Source organism: Anser cygnoides, chromosome 26 (genome assembly GCF_040182565.1).
Source record: "Anser cygnoides isolate HZ-2024a breed goose chromosome 26, Taihu_goose_T2T_genome, whole genome shotgun sequence".
Taxonomy (NCBI): domain Eukaryota; kingdom Metazoa; phylum Chordata; class Aves; order Anseriformes; family Anatidae; genus Anser; species Anser cygnoides.
Genome location: NC_089898.1, coordinates 905,618 through 919,430, shown reverse-complemented (window position 1 = coordinate 919,430; position 13,813 = coordinate 905,618). Strand labels below are relative to the sequence as shown.

General features: G+C 67.4%; 3 protein-coding genes across 4 annotated transcripts; all 3 read right to left on the bottom strand.

Moving 5' to 3' along the window:
- Window positions 1-413: 413 nt before the first annotated feature.
- LOC106044381 (prolactin-releasing peptide receptor-like) lies at window positions 414-3,398 on the bottom strand. Its single transcript, XM_048047339.2, has 2 exons — window positions 2,992-3,398; window positions 414-1,585 (listed from the first exon to the last, which is right to left on the bottom strand). The coding sequence occupies exons 1-2, from the start codon at window positions 3,396-3,398 to the stop codon at window positions 952-954; spliced, it is 1,041 nt and encodes a 346-aa protein (XP_047903296.2). The 3' UTR covers window positions 414-951.
- Window positions 3,399-7,224: 3,826 nt separating this feature from the next.
- On the bottom strand, window positions 7,225-9,240 carry LOC106044380 (nucleoplasmin). Of its 2 annotated transcripts, none has more exons than XM_066983495.1 (6): window positions 8,937-9,240; window positions 8,414-8,511; window positions 8,034-8,116; window positions 7,835-7,954; window positions 7,479-7,572; window positions 7,225-7,365 (listed from the first exon to the last, which is right to left on the bottom strand). In XM_066983495.1, exons 1-6 carry the CDS (start codon window positions 8,948-8,950, stop codon window positions 7,268-7,270), a joined length of 507 nt encoding a protein of 168 aa, XP_066839596.1. In that variant the 5' UTR covers window positions 8,951-9,240; the 3' UTR covers window positions 7,225-7,267. The 2 variants fall into 2 exon arrangements, with proteins under 2 accessions (XP_066839596.1, XP_066839595.1); XM_066983494.1 differs by having other exon boundaries at window positions 8,986-9,233.
- An 839-nt stretch (window positions 9,241-10,079) lies between these two features.
- Window positions 10,080-13,373, bottom strand: ADRB3 (adrenoceptor beta 3). The gene is made up of 3 exons (XM_066983492.1): window positions 11,877-13,373; window positions 10,975-11,042; window positions 10,080-10,568 (listed from the first exon to the last, which is right to left on the bottom strand). Exons 1-2 carry the CDS (start codon window positions 13,145-13,147, stop codon window positions 11,003-11,005), a joined length of 1,311 nt encoding a protein of 436 aa, XP_066839593.1. The 5' UTR covers window positions 13,148-13,373; the 3' UTR covers window positions 10,080-10,568; window positions 10,975-11,002.
- Window positions 13,374-13,813: the final 440 nt, after the last annotated feature.

Below are 13,813 nucleotides of genomic sequence, written 5' to 3'. Positions count from 1 at the left end.
CTGCGGGGGGCTGCGGGGGGGGGGGGGGGGGCTGCGGGGTCCATCAGCGATAAGAGGCGCAGGCACACGATGCGCCATCACCGTGCTGCCGATGAGGCCGGGCGCACGCAGACACGCAGCAGATCGCACCCGGGGGGGCAGTGGGCGAAGGGGGGGTGGGGGGAGGCAGGAGGAGGTCGGCGTGCCTGGGGGGGGGGGACGGGGCTCAGCCCGCTTCCCAGAACCGGCCGTGGGTTAACCCGGGTGTGCTTAACGTGGGGCAGCGGGTGGGGGGGGGGGGACCCCCGGTGTCCCCTCCGGCAGCAAAGGGCAGAGCCGGGGGGGCTCCCAGCACAGCCCCCGGGGCGGGGGGGGGGGGGGGGGCTCCAAGCTCCAGCTGGGTCACCCCGTTGCTGTCTCCTGGCCCGCTTTGAGGTTACCCGAAAAGCACGGGCGTCCCTCGGAAAACAATCTCGCAGGAGAATTTCCGTTTCCAGCGCCCGGAACGGATTTAATGCAGGCCACGCGACGCGCCTGACGGGGGGCACCGAACCGCCGCCCCCGGAGCTCGCCGCAGCTGGATGCGGGCCCCATTTTCTTGGTTAATTCACAATAATGACGTGCTTGCGGCCCCAAAGCCAAGCACGAAGCTCCCCGGGCACTTTGTCCTGCCGGAGCCCCGTTACCCACCCCAGCCCCGTCCCCCCCCTATTTCCCCGGGTACCCCGCGGCCACCGGGACCAGACTCCCCGGCGCTGGGCGCACAGACCTTGGGGCAGCACCCAGGCGCACAGGGGGTGGGGGGGGAGCCGTGCCAGGGGTGACACCTCGCCCCCACCACGGGGAAGGATCGGTCCCCGCGCGGATGGGACGGGACGAGCGTCGGGGACCCCACGGCAGCGCATCGGCGGGGAAACCTCTGGTGGACGCGGCGACGGGTGGGGGCGCGGGGGGCGGCCGGGGCGCGGGCCCTCAGAGCACGACGCTGGCGGCCGCGCAGTTGTTGGCGGGGAGGATGCGGTGCTCGCAGGCGAACATCTTCCTGAGCTCGCCGCGGAAGCGGTCATGCAGCCAGGCGTAGAGGAAGGGGTTGCAGCAGGAGGAGCTCATGGCGAACCAGTGGCACAGCAGCTGGATGAGCAGGAAGTAGTGCTTGTCGATGAGGCTGATGTCGATGTCCCGGATGACGTTGAAGACGTGGATGGGCAGCCAGCAGACCCCGAAGGCCGCCACCACCAGCACGATGAGGCGGAAGATCTTCCTCTTCCTCAGGCGGTCGAACTCGGCCTGGCTCTGCGTGGGGTGCCCGGGCACCACGCGGTTCCTCAGCTTCACCGAGATGCACAGGTAGGAGAGGGAGACGGCGGAGAGCGGCAGGATGTAGGTGAGGATCAGGGTGCTGTAGGCGTAGGCCAGGCGCTGCGCCTCCTTCTCCATCCAGAACTCCTCGCAGATGGCGAAGCCCTGCTGCCGGAACTCCACGTGGTAGGTGTGCGCCACCGCCGGGGCCACCAGCGCGCAGGACAGCAGCCAGATGCCCCCCACCACGTAGACGCAGCTGGTGACCGAGATGCGCTTCTTCAGGGGGTGCACGGTGGCGTAGTACCTGCGGGGACGGGGGGGGGGGAGCCCCCCCCAACCACTCGTGGGATGGGGCTGGATGGGGCCGGGGGCGGCGGCGTCCCCCTGCCCTGCCAAAGGTGGCTCGTGTGGTTTTGGGGGAGCAGGGCTCAGCACCCCAGCACCCCTCCCATAGAGCGTCTCTGGCTGCAGGGCTGCAGGCGGCACCAAGCAAATAACCCCCCCAATTAATCCCCTTCTTCCCCCTCCCCTGCGCGCCCCCCACTCCTCTCCCGAGTGCCTGCATTCGGGGAGCTCCCCGCTCACTGCACTCGGCAGCAATAATGGGATTTCACAGCTCCCTCGCTCTGCCCTTGGTAGCAGCCCCGCATCTGCGAGTCCTGGTGATGCCGAGACCGAACCCCTCAGCTGGACGCAGCGCTGAGCACCGGGGGCACAGCGCTGAGCACCGGGGACGCAGCGCTGAGCACCGGGGACGCAGCGCTGAGCACCGGGGCTGCGCCCCACAGGAGCTCAGCAGAGCCCGGCGGAGCTGCGGCAAAGCCGAGCCACAGCCAGAGGGCTTGGGCCGAAACCATCGCCTGGTGTAAATGCCAAGGCTGCTGTACGAAGGGGGTGAGGGCGGTGTGATTTCGTGGGTGCCTGTTTAGTGGGAAAAACACCGGCGAATTGGTCTTCTCACCCCAAAAAAAAGCAGCTTTGTTGAAGCGTAAAAGAACAGTGCAAACACTCCTGGCCGCTTAACACCACCACCAAGGGAAGCTTAGCTCACAAACACTCAAAGTTTTCTCGGCTATTCTAGCTGAATCTCCCCTGCTTTCGCCTTCCCCTCTTCAGTCCCTTCTCGCCCTCCAGCCAGCAGCAGGGGAACCCTCCCGAAGGGCTCCGAGCCTCTCCTGGTGCTGCCGCTCCGGGCTCTGCCTGCCTCGCTGCGTCCCCGCAGGGCCTGAGGCTGCTTTTATGGCACGACGTATCTATGGAAACTCCGGTTTTCTAAAACAGCCCCCCTGCCACGTCCTGCCCATGCCCATTGCCGGAGGCACAAGCGCTCTCCATCCAGCTGCCAGGCCACGAGGTAATCCTGACGCAAATTTACACAGCGTAGTATGAGAACCTGGGAGAAAAACCGCGGCGGGGGAGGCAGGAGGCTCGCGTTTCCAAACCCAGGCACCCCAGGGAAGGCAGCGCCCAGCCTGAGCCCGCAGCAGGGGCAGGGTTTGTCCAGACAGAGCCCCCCGGATGCCAACCCCCAGGAAAGGTGTGCGTAGTCCGGTAAAGCTTGCCCACCGCCTGATGCGGACCAGCGGAGGAGCTGGAACGTCCCCGGCGGAGTTAATACCACAAGTGTGAACGCACCAAACTTCAGCAGGCTGCCGCGGGACCTGCCAGAGCCCGGACCCCCCCCTCCACCGCCCCCTGCGCCCACCTCACCTGTCCACCGCGATGGCCGTGAGCGTGAAGACGGAGACGTAGACGGTCATGGGCTGCATGAGGAACACGAAGTAGCACAAAAACTTCCCGAAGACCCAGCCCTGGGGGTTGAAGGCGTAGGCCAGGGTGAAGGGCACGCAGGTGGCGCACATCAGCATGTCCGAGAAGGCCAGGTTCCCGATGAAGAAGTTGGTGACGTTGTGCATCTTCTTGGACTTGCAGATGACGTAGAGGAGCAGGTAGTTGCCGAAGATGCCGACGAGGACGACGAGGGCGTAGCAGGGGATGATGAGGGGCTTGAAGGACTGGATGAGCTGCACCCCGGTGAACTGCGCGCTGGCGTTGGGGCGGTTCTGCAGGACGAGCTCGTAGGCGGTGGCGTTGGCCCCGTCCCCGCTGGGCTCCATGGCCCCTTCGACCCTAACCAGCTCCCTGGGACGTCCTGGCCCCCCAAAAGCCGGCGGTCACAGGGTTCAGGTGGCCGTGGGGCGCATCCTGCTCCTCATCACGGCCGTGCCACCCCGCAGGATCCTGCCCCACGCCAGGGTGGGAGCCGGGGGGCTCCCCGGGGCGGTGGCTCCTCGCTGCAGCTCCCTGGAAAATCGGAAACGAGGGTCAGAAAAGAGGCGACGCCGGCAAACGGCCCCCTAGGAGAGGCAGCACGGGGTTAAACAGCGCCCACGGCTCTGTGGAGAGAAGGGAAAGGGGGAAAAGTGGCAGGTCCGGCCCCGAGAAGGAGGCACTCACCTGCAGCCGGCTCAGCAGCAGCCCTGCAGACGGAGCGTCGCGGCGAGCCTGCCTCTGCTGCGCCCAGCCGCTGCGCAGGGGCAGCTCCTGGCAGAAGCAAAGGGAAGCGGCAGGCGAGCCAGAGAGTCGCTCCTAACGTCTCTGGAAATCGCAGAGGACATTAATGGGTAACTGAATAAGGATGCTCTGCTACTTTTGCACTGACCAAAGCCTCGTGCGCCTGCACTCCGCGGTCTGCCCCTAACGAGATTAGCCGCGCTCTCCTACGAGGTCGGCGCTGGCAGCAGCCCGAGAGCAGCACCGCGCTTTCGTTTCATCAGCTGCGAAGATGGGGCAGGGGGCGAGGAGGAAACTCGAGGCAAAAATCCGGGGTAAAAAGCAGAGCGGTGGCAGGCAGAGCCCGGGAGGAGCGGGGTCCCGGTGCACCCCAGGCGCAGCCCTGCCTCCCGCACGCGTCGCCTCCCTCCCCTGCTGCCCACTGAATCATCTCCGAACGCGCTGCAGGCAAACTTTAATTTCCTGAGCTATTTCCATGTATTATCTCCCACTCTCACAGCGCAGGACTCGTAGCCGTGTTCCTTTCTCTCTGTACCAGCCCTCGTTTTACTCCTAAGCCCTTACGTGCCGAACTTCCCCAAGGCAAACCCCACTGCGGGTTTTGAGTCTCCAGTGGAAACGAATGGAGAACTGCAGCCAGCCTCAGAGCTTTGCAGCGCCGCTCAGAAGCCCCCTGCAAGCTCGGCAGCCCGAATTTGCGTTAATTGTGGGTTTAGATCAGCTCCTGTGCGCCCTGCCTGCTTCGCCCCGCGCCCTGGTAGGGCACCCCGCCACGAAGGACGCATCTGGAGCCGGAGCAACAGGCAGCCCTGCTCCCTGCACCGGTGGCAATGCCTCGCACCGCGGGCTCCTCTGCTGTTTTGGGGCACCACGAGCTGTTCCCATCAGTTTCAGAGCAGCTTTTACCCCAGACGGAGCACCTTCTGCATTAAAATTTCACTCTTACTGTCCCATTCCCTGCCAGAAGTACTGTCCCTCGTTCTCCACAGAAAGTCTTTAACCCCCCAGCACTCGGAACATAAGATCCTGGTTTTGTATCACGGGCTGGCATTAATTTAATGAAAATTAAATCTCTGTCTTGGGCATTAATGGTACGGAGAGCTGGGGGCTGCCCCTTCGTGCCAGACCTGTCACTGGTGCCCAGGGGACGTGGGGGCAGCGCACACGGAGCCGGTTTTGGGGCAGGGCAGGTGGAGCCCTGCGGGCCACATCCTGCACCGGGGGGGCAGGGAGGCGTGCAGCCCAGCGCCCGCGCGCGCTGTTTGCTCCTGGATTGTTCCCATGACATTGAGAGCCGTCTGTTAATTACCTGGCAGTTGCCATGGTTATGCCAAAGCCCTCCACGAGATGCTGCCGTGCAGGACGCGGCGAGCGCTCCGCAGCCGCGGGGAGGGGGTGAAGGCAGCACCCAAGCACAGCCCCCCCCGTGCAGAGAGGCTGCGAGCGCCCTGGGGACCCACACAGCCGGGGCTGTCGGGGCTGTGCCGCAGAGCTGGGGTCAGAAGGGCTCGTGGTTTGCATGGGGTCGTGGTCTGCATGGGGTGAGGGCTCCGTCCCCGCGCACCCACACCCAGCGAGCTCCATAAGTTGGCCCCTGCAAGGTGCTGCATCGCCCCTGGCATGCCCTTCGCAGACCCACCTCTCCTGCCAGCACACAACGGGGGAAATTTTCACCTTTTAATTGACTTTTCAAAGCAGCAGGGACATCACTCGCACTGGGCTGGGGAACTAAACCCAGGGCAGGGAGTTTGCATGGGGCAGCCGAGGGCTGGCATGGGCAGCATCGCCGCAGGGTGCAGCATCGCCGCGGGGTGCAGGACGCCAGGAGAGGAGCAGCCGCGTGCTGCTGTCCCCAGGGCTCCCACGGCTCTTTTGGGAGGCTCCTGGCTCGAGGGTGGGCAGCTCGGCCAGCACCACCTCAGCTGCTTGTGCACTTCACCGCCGGGCACCTCCCTGACAAGCACGGGGCTTTGGAGGGGCCACTGTGCAAATTCAGCGGCACCGACCTGAGTCCACTTTGTGTTTCTTTTCTTCCTGGATTTCTTTATGTGGCGTAATCTGCACCCAGCGAGATGTCCGAATGCGGCTGCTGGATCACACCGCGCGGCTGGCGTTCAGCAAGACTTCCAATTGACGATGCATTTAATTCCTGCCTGAGGAATCAGGAGCCACGAACTCACCAGGGGTGCTGAGGCGGGGGCTCCCTGGGACAGCAAGGGGCTGCCGGCCGGGCAGGATGAGTCCCACCACAGCCTCCCTTGGCCCCCACCCAGTGCCACGATCCCAGAGCCCCAACTGAGTCGGTAAATGCAAGCACGGGGACACAAAAGTGGCACGGTTACAGGGGGCGACGAGAGCGGACGTGCCAAGCTTCGTCCCCGGCGCGTGCTGCTGCCTCAGCAGGCACCCAGCCCAGCAGAGCGCACACGTGGGCACTCGAAGAAAGGTGGTGGCTGGAGGAGAGCAGAGGCCGCGCCGTCTGGTGCCACTTTGCCTTCAGTTCGCACTAAATCCCCCCCCGGGCTGCTCGCAAAGGAGAGCGGAGCTCAGCCACAGCCACCTGCTGGTGACGCTGCCCTGCCAGAGCCACACACGGGGCGCAGCCCCACGCCACGGCGCTGTGCCGGACGCAGCCACGCGATGCTGAGCCCAGCAGGATGGGTTCGTCCGTCCATCCCCCTCCTGCTCAACCCAGCGGGGCACCCACACCGTGCCCCTGCTCCCTTCCCACCCCCCCAAGCAGGTTCAGGGCTCCCCTTTGGAGACAAACCCCCTGCCAGCTAACGTCACACACGTGATGGATTGGGGCAATTTTCCTCCACGAGGGGCTTTAATTGAATTATTCCGGCAGCTGCTGGTTCTGAGCAGCCGTTGGCTGCGTTCCCCGGGGCCGCTGCGCAGACGGCAGCGTGCTGCTGCTGGGTTCAGCTGAGCAGGCACCCGGCGGAGCGATGCCCCTCGGAGGGAGGGGGGCGAGAGCAGCCCCCAGGGCAGTGCGGGGAGGTGGGGGTGACCCCAGCCTGTCCCCCTGGGGCTGCTCATGGGGACACCCCAGCACCAGGGGTCGGTGGCGTGATGTCCCCGTGGTAGCGTGCTTGGTGTAAGCGTTGCTGAGATGAGGCTGGGAGCAGGCAGTGGTGGCAGGGAAGGCAGGACAAGAGCAGCAGCAGGCTGGTGTGGGCACCATGGAGCACAGTGCAGCCTAGCCCCAGGATATTTGCTCTTTCCCGTAGCGATTGCGCTAAAATATTAGGGGGGGGAGTGGTAGGAAGGGGGAGCATTTCTCAGAACACGTTATGAACAGGGCGGGCAGGGAGAGGAGGAAAGGGCGGTATGCAAAGCAGAGGCAGTTTGTAACCCTGGGCAAGGACCTGGCCCCGTCAGTGCCAGGCACCTGCAGCCCCCGACAGGGAACAGCCCTGCCATCAGCCGGCGGCACTCCCAGGACGCAGAAATCCTCCCCAAACTGTGGCTACTCCCCGTCCTGCGCTGCTCTGGCACCGTCCTCATCGCCTGCATCTTCCTCTGCCAGCTCTTCCTTGCGGGCTCCGTACCTGCGGTCATCCTCCACTAGGAAAAGGAGACGCTGCTGCACGGGGGGGGGAAGCTGCCTCTAAAGCCCCCGCGGGACTCAGAGAGCACCCCCGGTGCCACCCCGGCCCCGCTCCCCATGCGGGACTCACGGGTGACGTGCTGCCCGCTGAGATAGACCGGCCCAGCTCCACACTCCAGCACGAAGGTGACTGGAGGGACAAACTCCAGGCCTTTGAGGCTGATCTGCAAAAAAAACAGAGCTCGGAGCACCCCCAGCCCATCCCCAGCCCGACCCCATCCCCAGCACAGGGCGAACCCTGCAACAGCCGCAGGACGGGGGCTCCTCTGCCCCATCTCATTCGGGCAGAGCAGAGGGGTTTGCAGGCACAGCAAAAAAAAAAAAAGCCCCCAGCACTGCCTGGAGACCCCTGTGCAGCCCCCACGCCGAGGCCGGGTGGTTCCCAGGCGAGGCTTCCCCCCCCGCCCCTCGCTGCCCTGCCCTTACCATGGGGAGCACCGAGCCGCGCAGCGACACGATGGGCACCGGCTTGCAGCCTCCGTACGTGTTCTTCGACTCCACGGCCACCACGTGCAGCTCGTCCCTGGCGCCAGCCCCCAGGGAGACCTGCGGAGCCCGGCAGAGCCCCGTGGCACGCGGAGCCCGGCGCGGCCGAGCGGGCCCCAAGCCGTGCCACGCGCCTTACCGTCCTCAGCAGGACCAGGTGCTCCAGGCAGTCGTCGTCCTCCTGCAGCACGCAGCGCCGCGTGCCCGTGTCCAGCTCGCAGCCTGCGGACACACAGCCTCGTCCCTGCACGCAGGAGCTGCTCCCCCAACAAGCCCCAGGTGTGGGGAAAGCAGAGGGGGGTGCCCCCGGGTGTCCCCACGGTGTCCCCGGAGGGCTGGCACGTCCCTGGGCCGTGGGGTGTCCCTGTGCCATGGGGAACCCTCAGCCCCCCCCAGGGGTTTCTGCAGCAAGGGGAGTGCAGGCGGCTGCGGTGCAGAGGGAAATTGCCCTCAAAGGGAGCAGAGCAGCCGGGGTTTGAGAGGTGGGGGGAAGCTGGGGCAGGGGCTGCCGCTGCTCACCCCAGAGGGCGGTGACCGGCCTCTCCTCCAACAGCGACCTGGAGACGAGAGAAGAGCTGCTCATCCTCCGCGGCTGGTCCAGCACCGGGAGCTGGCTCCTGTGAAGTAAAGAGGGGAGAAAACAGTGAAACAGAGAAACCAGTCTGCAACAGCGACACGTGGAAGAAATGTGGCTTAGGAGCGCTCAGAGCAAACTCCCAAGCCCCCAGACAGCTCGCAGCAGCACGGTTTGCCTTCTGCAAGAGGTGAAGGCAGCTGGACCAGCACCCCCCTGGCTAGGGGAGCAGGGCTAAGTGAGGAATAAAGCCACCCAGCTGCTTGGGCATCCCCTGGGGAAAGGAAGAGCCGGTGAGGTGCCTGCACAGGCAAAACCAGCTCCGAGGACCAGCAGCCTCCCCACGGGGTGCTCGGTGCGCCCCCAGCACGGGGCGGCTCCCGCTGACCAGAGCGGCCCCTTGCCCAAGCCTCCAGCACCGGGAGCACCCCGCAGCCTCGGCTGGCACCCCGCGGCCTCGATTTTCACCCAGCACCAAGCATTTCCTTAGGGTCAACGTTTGAAGCAGCAGCACAACCCAGAGGTCTCGGGGGGAGCTGCCCCACACAGCAGCACCCCCAGGGGACAGCAGGACACGTCCCTTCCTCCAGCAGCAAGCCCAAGCAGCCCCTGCCTGCTGCAAATAAAGAGAAGGGGGCCCGGCAGAGGGGCAATTTGGGAACGCAGCCCAGGTGCTTGGCAGCTCTGCCCAGGTGCCATCAATGCACCCCCCCAGAGCTCCAGGGGCTGCTGGAGCGGGGGCACTGCCCCCAGTGCTGCCCCATCCCTCCCAGCACTGCCCCTGTGCTCTGCCTCTCCCCAGCCCAGCCCCTCCCAAATCATCTGTACGAATTCCCAAATGATGGTGGGATGGGGGTGGCTATTTTCTGGCTGCTTTTCCAGGCTGACAGCCCCCCCGGGAGGGGGCACAAAGCCCCCCGGTGGGAGCACAACCACTGCAGAGGCTGTGCCCGGCCCCATCCCTCTGCTTGTCACGGACCCGAAGGCATCACGGGGGGGTTTCCAAGATTTATTTCACACAGCTGGGGGGGGGGGGGGGGGGAAACAAGGCAGAAAAAACTCACAGTCACCACGACGCATTTACAGCTGACTGCCCGGCGTTGCGGCCAGCGGGGTGGCACAGGCACAGGCACCTAGAGGTGCCCTCTGCGCACACCCTGCGTGGGTGCTGCCACCTCCTGCCGCCCTCCTGGCCACGCACGGCGGCTTTAAAACAAGAGCACAGCACCGCTGCCCTCGCCCCCCGCACCTGCAACAACCACGGTGTGACCCCCCCCATCCTGCAGGGCTCCCCACCCCTGCCCAGCCCCGGCTGCTCTGGGCCATGCTCCGCTCACCCCCGGGGTTTCGGGGTGCGTGGCACGGCCCCGTGGCGTTCACCCCTCCACCGCTGGGTGGGAAGTAGCAGAAACAACCCGGCTGTGTCCCTGAGGGTGGCAGCGGCTCTGCGCGTTGCTGGTGGAAGCCGCACGGTGGTCCCGGAGCGGCAAAGCGGCGCTGCTCCCGCAGGCTTCGCCCGACACCCCCCCTCCCGACCCCAACCCCGCGAACCTGGAGATCCACCCAGAATAAACACGACATCGGACGAGAGCACAGTTCGCACGTTTTGCCCGGTGCCCCCAAGCCCGGAGATCCCCTCGCTCCCTGCGTTCCCCAGCTGACGGCGTCGCTGCAGCTCCCAGCATCGCGGCAGCCCCGGGAAGTTCACCGCCGCGGCGGGGGCACGACCCGGTGAGGATCACGGCCGGGTCTCATTTGCAGGGCACCCTCCTTCCCTTCGCTGCGGGGCTGCCCCCGCACGGCCGGGAAGTCAGGGTCCTGCAGGGGGGGCAGAGCTGCTGGCCACCGCGTCCCAGCACCAGCCACGTCGGGGGGCACGCGGGCAGCTTCCCCCCGTCCCTGGCGGCCGTGCTGCTGTGGGGAGCCTCAGCGCAGGAGGCTCGGGAGCTTTTCCCTGCTGGCTTCAGCTCTCCGGCATCGGAGGAGCCCAGTGCACTCCCCGAGGGGGAGCCCCCTTCCTCTCCGGGGGTCCTTCCAGCGCCGCCACCCCCCGTGCTGCTCCTCCGTCCCCACGCAGCGTCCCCGTCGCAGCGCCCGGCCCTGCAAGGAGACAGCAGGAGATGGCGGGGTGCGGGGGCGCATCCCTCACAGCACCCCCATCCCGTGGGGCTCACAACCAACCCCCCCCCCCCCCCAAAGGGAAGCGTGCAAAGAGGGGGCCCTGCCCTGAAGCCAGCCCCAAAGCGCAGTCCCTACGCGGCCAGCACCGCCGAGCCCGCTGCTCCGAGGGGGGCTAAAGCACCCCGGACGGTCAGCAGATGCCTGCGTCAGGCTCACGTGCCCCAAGTGGCACATGCCTGCGGGCCAGCCAAGGGCCGCGCTCCCCCAGGGAAGGGGACGGCCAAGCTGGTCAGAGGAGACTGCTGCAGGGATGAGGGGCGGCCGCGTCCATGCCCGGGGGGCCCCCACGGCACGGCTGCCCCCCGGGAAGGCGAAGCGCACTCACTGTCCTGCCTCCTCTGCTCGGCTCCCGGTCACACCGAAGGACCTGCTGGCGTCTCTCTGCCGGTAAACCTTCAACGGGAGAGCACAGAGCGTGAAGAGCCCCCGACCTTCCCCAGGAGCTGCTGCCCCGGCTCCGCGGGGTCCGATCCTTTCCTGAAACGCACCCCCCGAAATCCTCCCCACGGCTCCTTCCGCACCCCCCCCCCCCCGGCAGCGGCTCTGCCTGCGCGCTGCCAGCAGCCTCCCTGCCCGCAGGTGTCGGGAGCGGTTTCTGGCCGAAGGGAGCCAGCTGAAATCCCCCGCACCAAAAAATATTCGCGTTTCGTAACGCTAATAAAAAGCTCGGGGGGGAAACCACGCCGTATTTCTGCAGGCAGGGCAGAGCCCCGCACGGGCTGCTGGCTGCAGGGACAGGGGGGACCGGATAAATTCCCCTCCCAAACTGCAGCCACCAGGGGACAAAGGGACACACCGAGCCCAGACCGGCAGCCAGAGACCCCCCCCCAGCCCGCCCTGCCACAGGGGGGGCTCCCTGAAAGAAATCGGGAGTGGGGGGAGACGGGACAAAACGCCAGGGTTTGGGACGCTCCTGCCTGGCTGCCTTTCTTTCTTATTTACAGCCAGCATTATCTCTGAGAGAATGAATTATTCTGGTGGCGGGGGCACTCCCCGGGAAGGGACAAGGCGGGACAGGGCGGGGGGGGCACCGAGGACCCCAGTTTTGCTGCCCAGCAGAGGGGCTGGGGCTTAGGGAACCCTAAAAGCAGAGAGCAGCGGCTCTCAGCCCGCACCCAGCCCCCCCCAGAACCCCCTGCTCCCGCTCTCCGTGCCCACCAGACCGCTCTCCCGTGGGACCACCGCCCCCCCCGTGCCGCCCCCCCCGCAGCACAGGCAGGTACTCACTCGTCCAGCCGCTCACACAGCGTGCCCTGTGTGCCCTGCGGCCAGCGCTCGCCCAGGGGCCACGGCTGGTGGGCGCTGCCGTGGGACGGGGCCGTCTCCTCCGTCCCACCGGCACCCCGAGCCTCGCCGTCCTCCCCGCGCCGCAGGGGGGCTGCCTTGCTGTGCCCCGAGGGGCCCCCCCGGGGGCTGAAGGCGCAGGGGCAGTGCCGCGGGTCCTGCGAGACGGCGTGGAGCCGGCGGTCGGCGCGGCGCGGGCAGCACAGCAGCTTGCGGAAGGCGCTCCTGAAGTCGGGGCTGCGGCAGTAGATGATGGGGTTGAAGGCTGAGTTCACGTAGCCCAGCCAGTTGAGGAAGAGGAAGAGCTGATCCGGCACCAGCGGCCGGCAGAAGACCTTGATGATGTTGGCCACGAAGAAGGGCAGCCAGCAGAGCGTGAAGGTGCCCATGATGATGCCCAGGGTCTTGAGCGCCTTGTGCTCCTTGATGGCCAGCAGGCGGGAGGGTCGCCTCCGCCGGCCGCCCCTGGAGCCAGGGCTGGGGGGCTCCTGCAGGAACCTCACCTTGTCCTTGCCGATGAGCTGCACGTGCCGCGTGGCCACGGCGAAGACGCGGACGTAAACGAAGATCATGACGAGCAGGGGCACGTAGAAGGAGATGGTGGAGGAGACGATGGCGTAGGTCATGTTGGTGACAAAGTCGCAGCAGCGCGGGTCGTCGTAGCAGCGCACCGCCTGCTCGTCGGCGCCGTCCCGCCACCAGTGGTTCATGATGGGCAGGAAGGAGATGAAGGCGGAGATGGCCCACACCAGGCACACCACGGCCCGCGCCCTGCCCTTGGTCACCAGCGCCTCGTACTGCAGCGGCGACGTGATGGCGAGGTAGCGATCCACGGCGATGGCGCACAGCGTCTCGATGCTGGCCGTCACGCACAGCACGTCCAGCGAGGTCCACAGCTCGCACACCACCGTGCCGTAGGGCCAGTGGCCGCTCAGCAGGATGGTGGCCCCCGGCGGCACCACCAGCAAGCCCATGATGAGGTCGGCGCAGGCCAGCGAGGTGACAAAGACGTTGGTCATGGTCTGCAGCCGCGGCGTCTTGGCGATGGCCACGATCACCAGCAGGTTCCCGGCCACGATCACCAGCACGGTGAGGCTCAGGGCGGCCCCCACCGCCCACTGCCGGCTCAGGCTGGCGGCCCCGCTGCAGTTGGGGCCGGGGCCCGGGGCTGCCGCCCCCCAGGCGCTGCCGTTGCCGACGGGGAGCGGGCTCATCGCCGCCGGGCCGCGCCGGGCAGGGCAGGGCCGGGCAGGGCGCGCCGCGCTCCCGCTGCCGCTGCTCCGCGCTCCCGAGCCGGGCGCGCCCCGTCGGGGGGTCGGGCTCGGGGGGTCGGGCTCGGGGGGTCGGGGGGTCGGGGCCGGGCTCGGGGCCGGCGCGGGGCTGGGGGCTCCCCGCACCGCACCGGCCGTCGGGGCTGCACCCGCGCCGGGCTCCCCTCGGCGGCGCTCCCGGGGCCGCCGCTCGGGGAGGAGCCTTTAAAGGCTCGGGGCGGCCCCCGGGCTCCCGCGGCGCTCCCGGGATCAACGGACGGGGAGCGGGAGCCGGCACCGCCTCCCCGCCGCCCCCCGGCCCCGGCCCCGCCGCGCGCCCCCCGGGCGGGGGGGGCTGGCCCCGGTGCGGCACCGGCCCCCGGCGGGGAGGGGGGGGCCGGGCGGCTGCAGAGGGGTGCCGAAGCGCCGGCCCCGCTCCAAAGGAGCCCACCCGCGGCCGCTTTTTCACCCCCAGGTGAATCCCACGACCCCCTCCCCGGCTGAGGACGGAGACCCCCGCTGCTCCCCTCCCGCCCTCGGGTGGGTGCCGGTGTTTGGAGGCCCCCGGACGCTTCCTCCCCCGGGACGCGTCGGGCTGGAAGGCACCGGGCCGCCCAAGTCCCTGCTCCA

What these genes read in the sequence shown, in the direction of transcription:
- LOC106044381 (XM_048047339.2), bottom strand. Translation starts at nt 3,398, where the DNA reads ATGGAGCCCAGCGGGGACGGGGCCAACGCCACCGCCTACGAGCTCGTC. An exon ending in ACGGCCATCGCGGTGGACAG is followed by an intron (nt 1,586 to 2,991) that starts GTGAGGTGGGCG and finishes CCGTCCCCGCAG; the next exon opens with GTACTACGCCACCGTGCACC.
- ADRB3 (XM_066983492.1), bottom strand. Translation starts at nt 13,147, where the DNA reads ATGAGCCCGCTCCCCGTCGGCAACGGCAGCGCCTGGGGGGCGGCAGCC. An exon ending in CTGTGTGAGCGGCTGGACGA is followed by an intron (nt 11,043 to 11,876) that starts GTGAGTACCTGC and finishes CTCCCGTTGAAG; the next exon opens with GTTTACCGGCAGAGAGACGC.
- LOC106044380 (XM_066983494.1), bottom strand. Translation starts at nt 9,167, where the DNA reads ATGGCACCTGGGCAGAGCTGCCAAGCACCTGGGCTGCGTTCCCAAATT. An exon ending in GCTCCCCCCGAGACCTCTGG is followed by an intron (nt 8,512 to 8,985) that starts GTTGTGCTGCTG and finishes TTTACTTCACAG; the next exon opens with GAGCCAGCTCCCGGTGCTGG. An exon ending in ACCTGGTCCTGCTGAGGACG is followed by an intron (nt 7,955 to 8,033) that starts GTAAGGCGCGTG and finishes CGGGCTCCGCAG; the next exon opens with GTCTCCCTGGGGGCTGGCGC.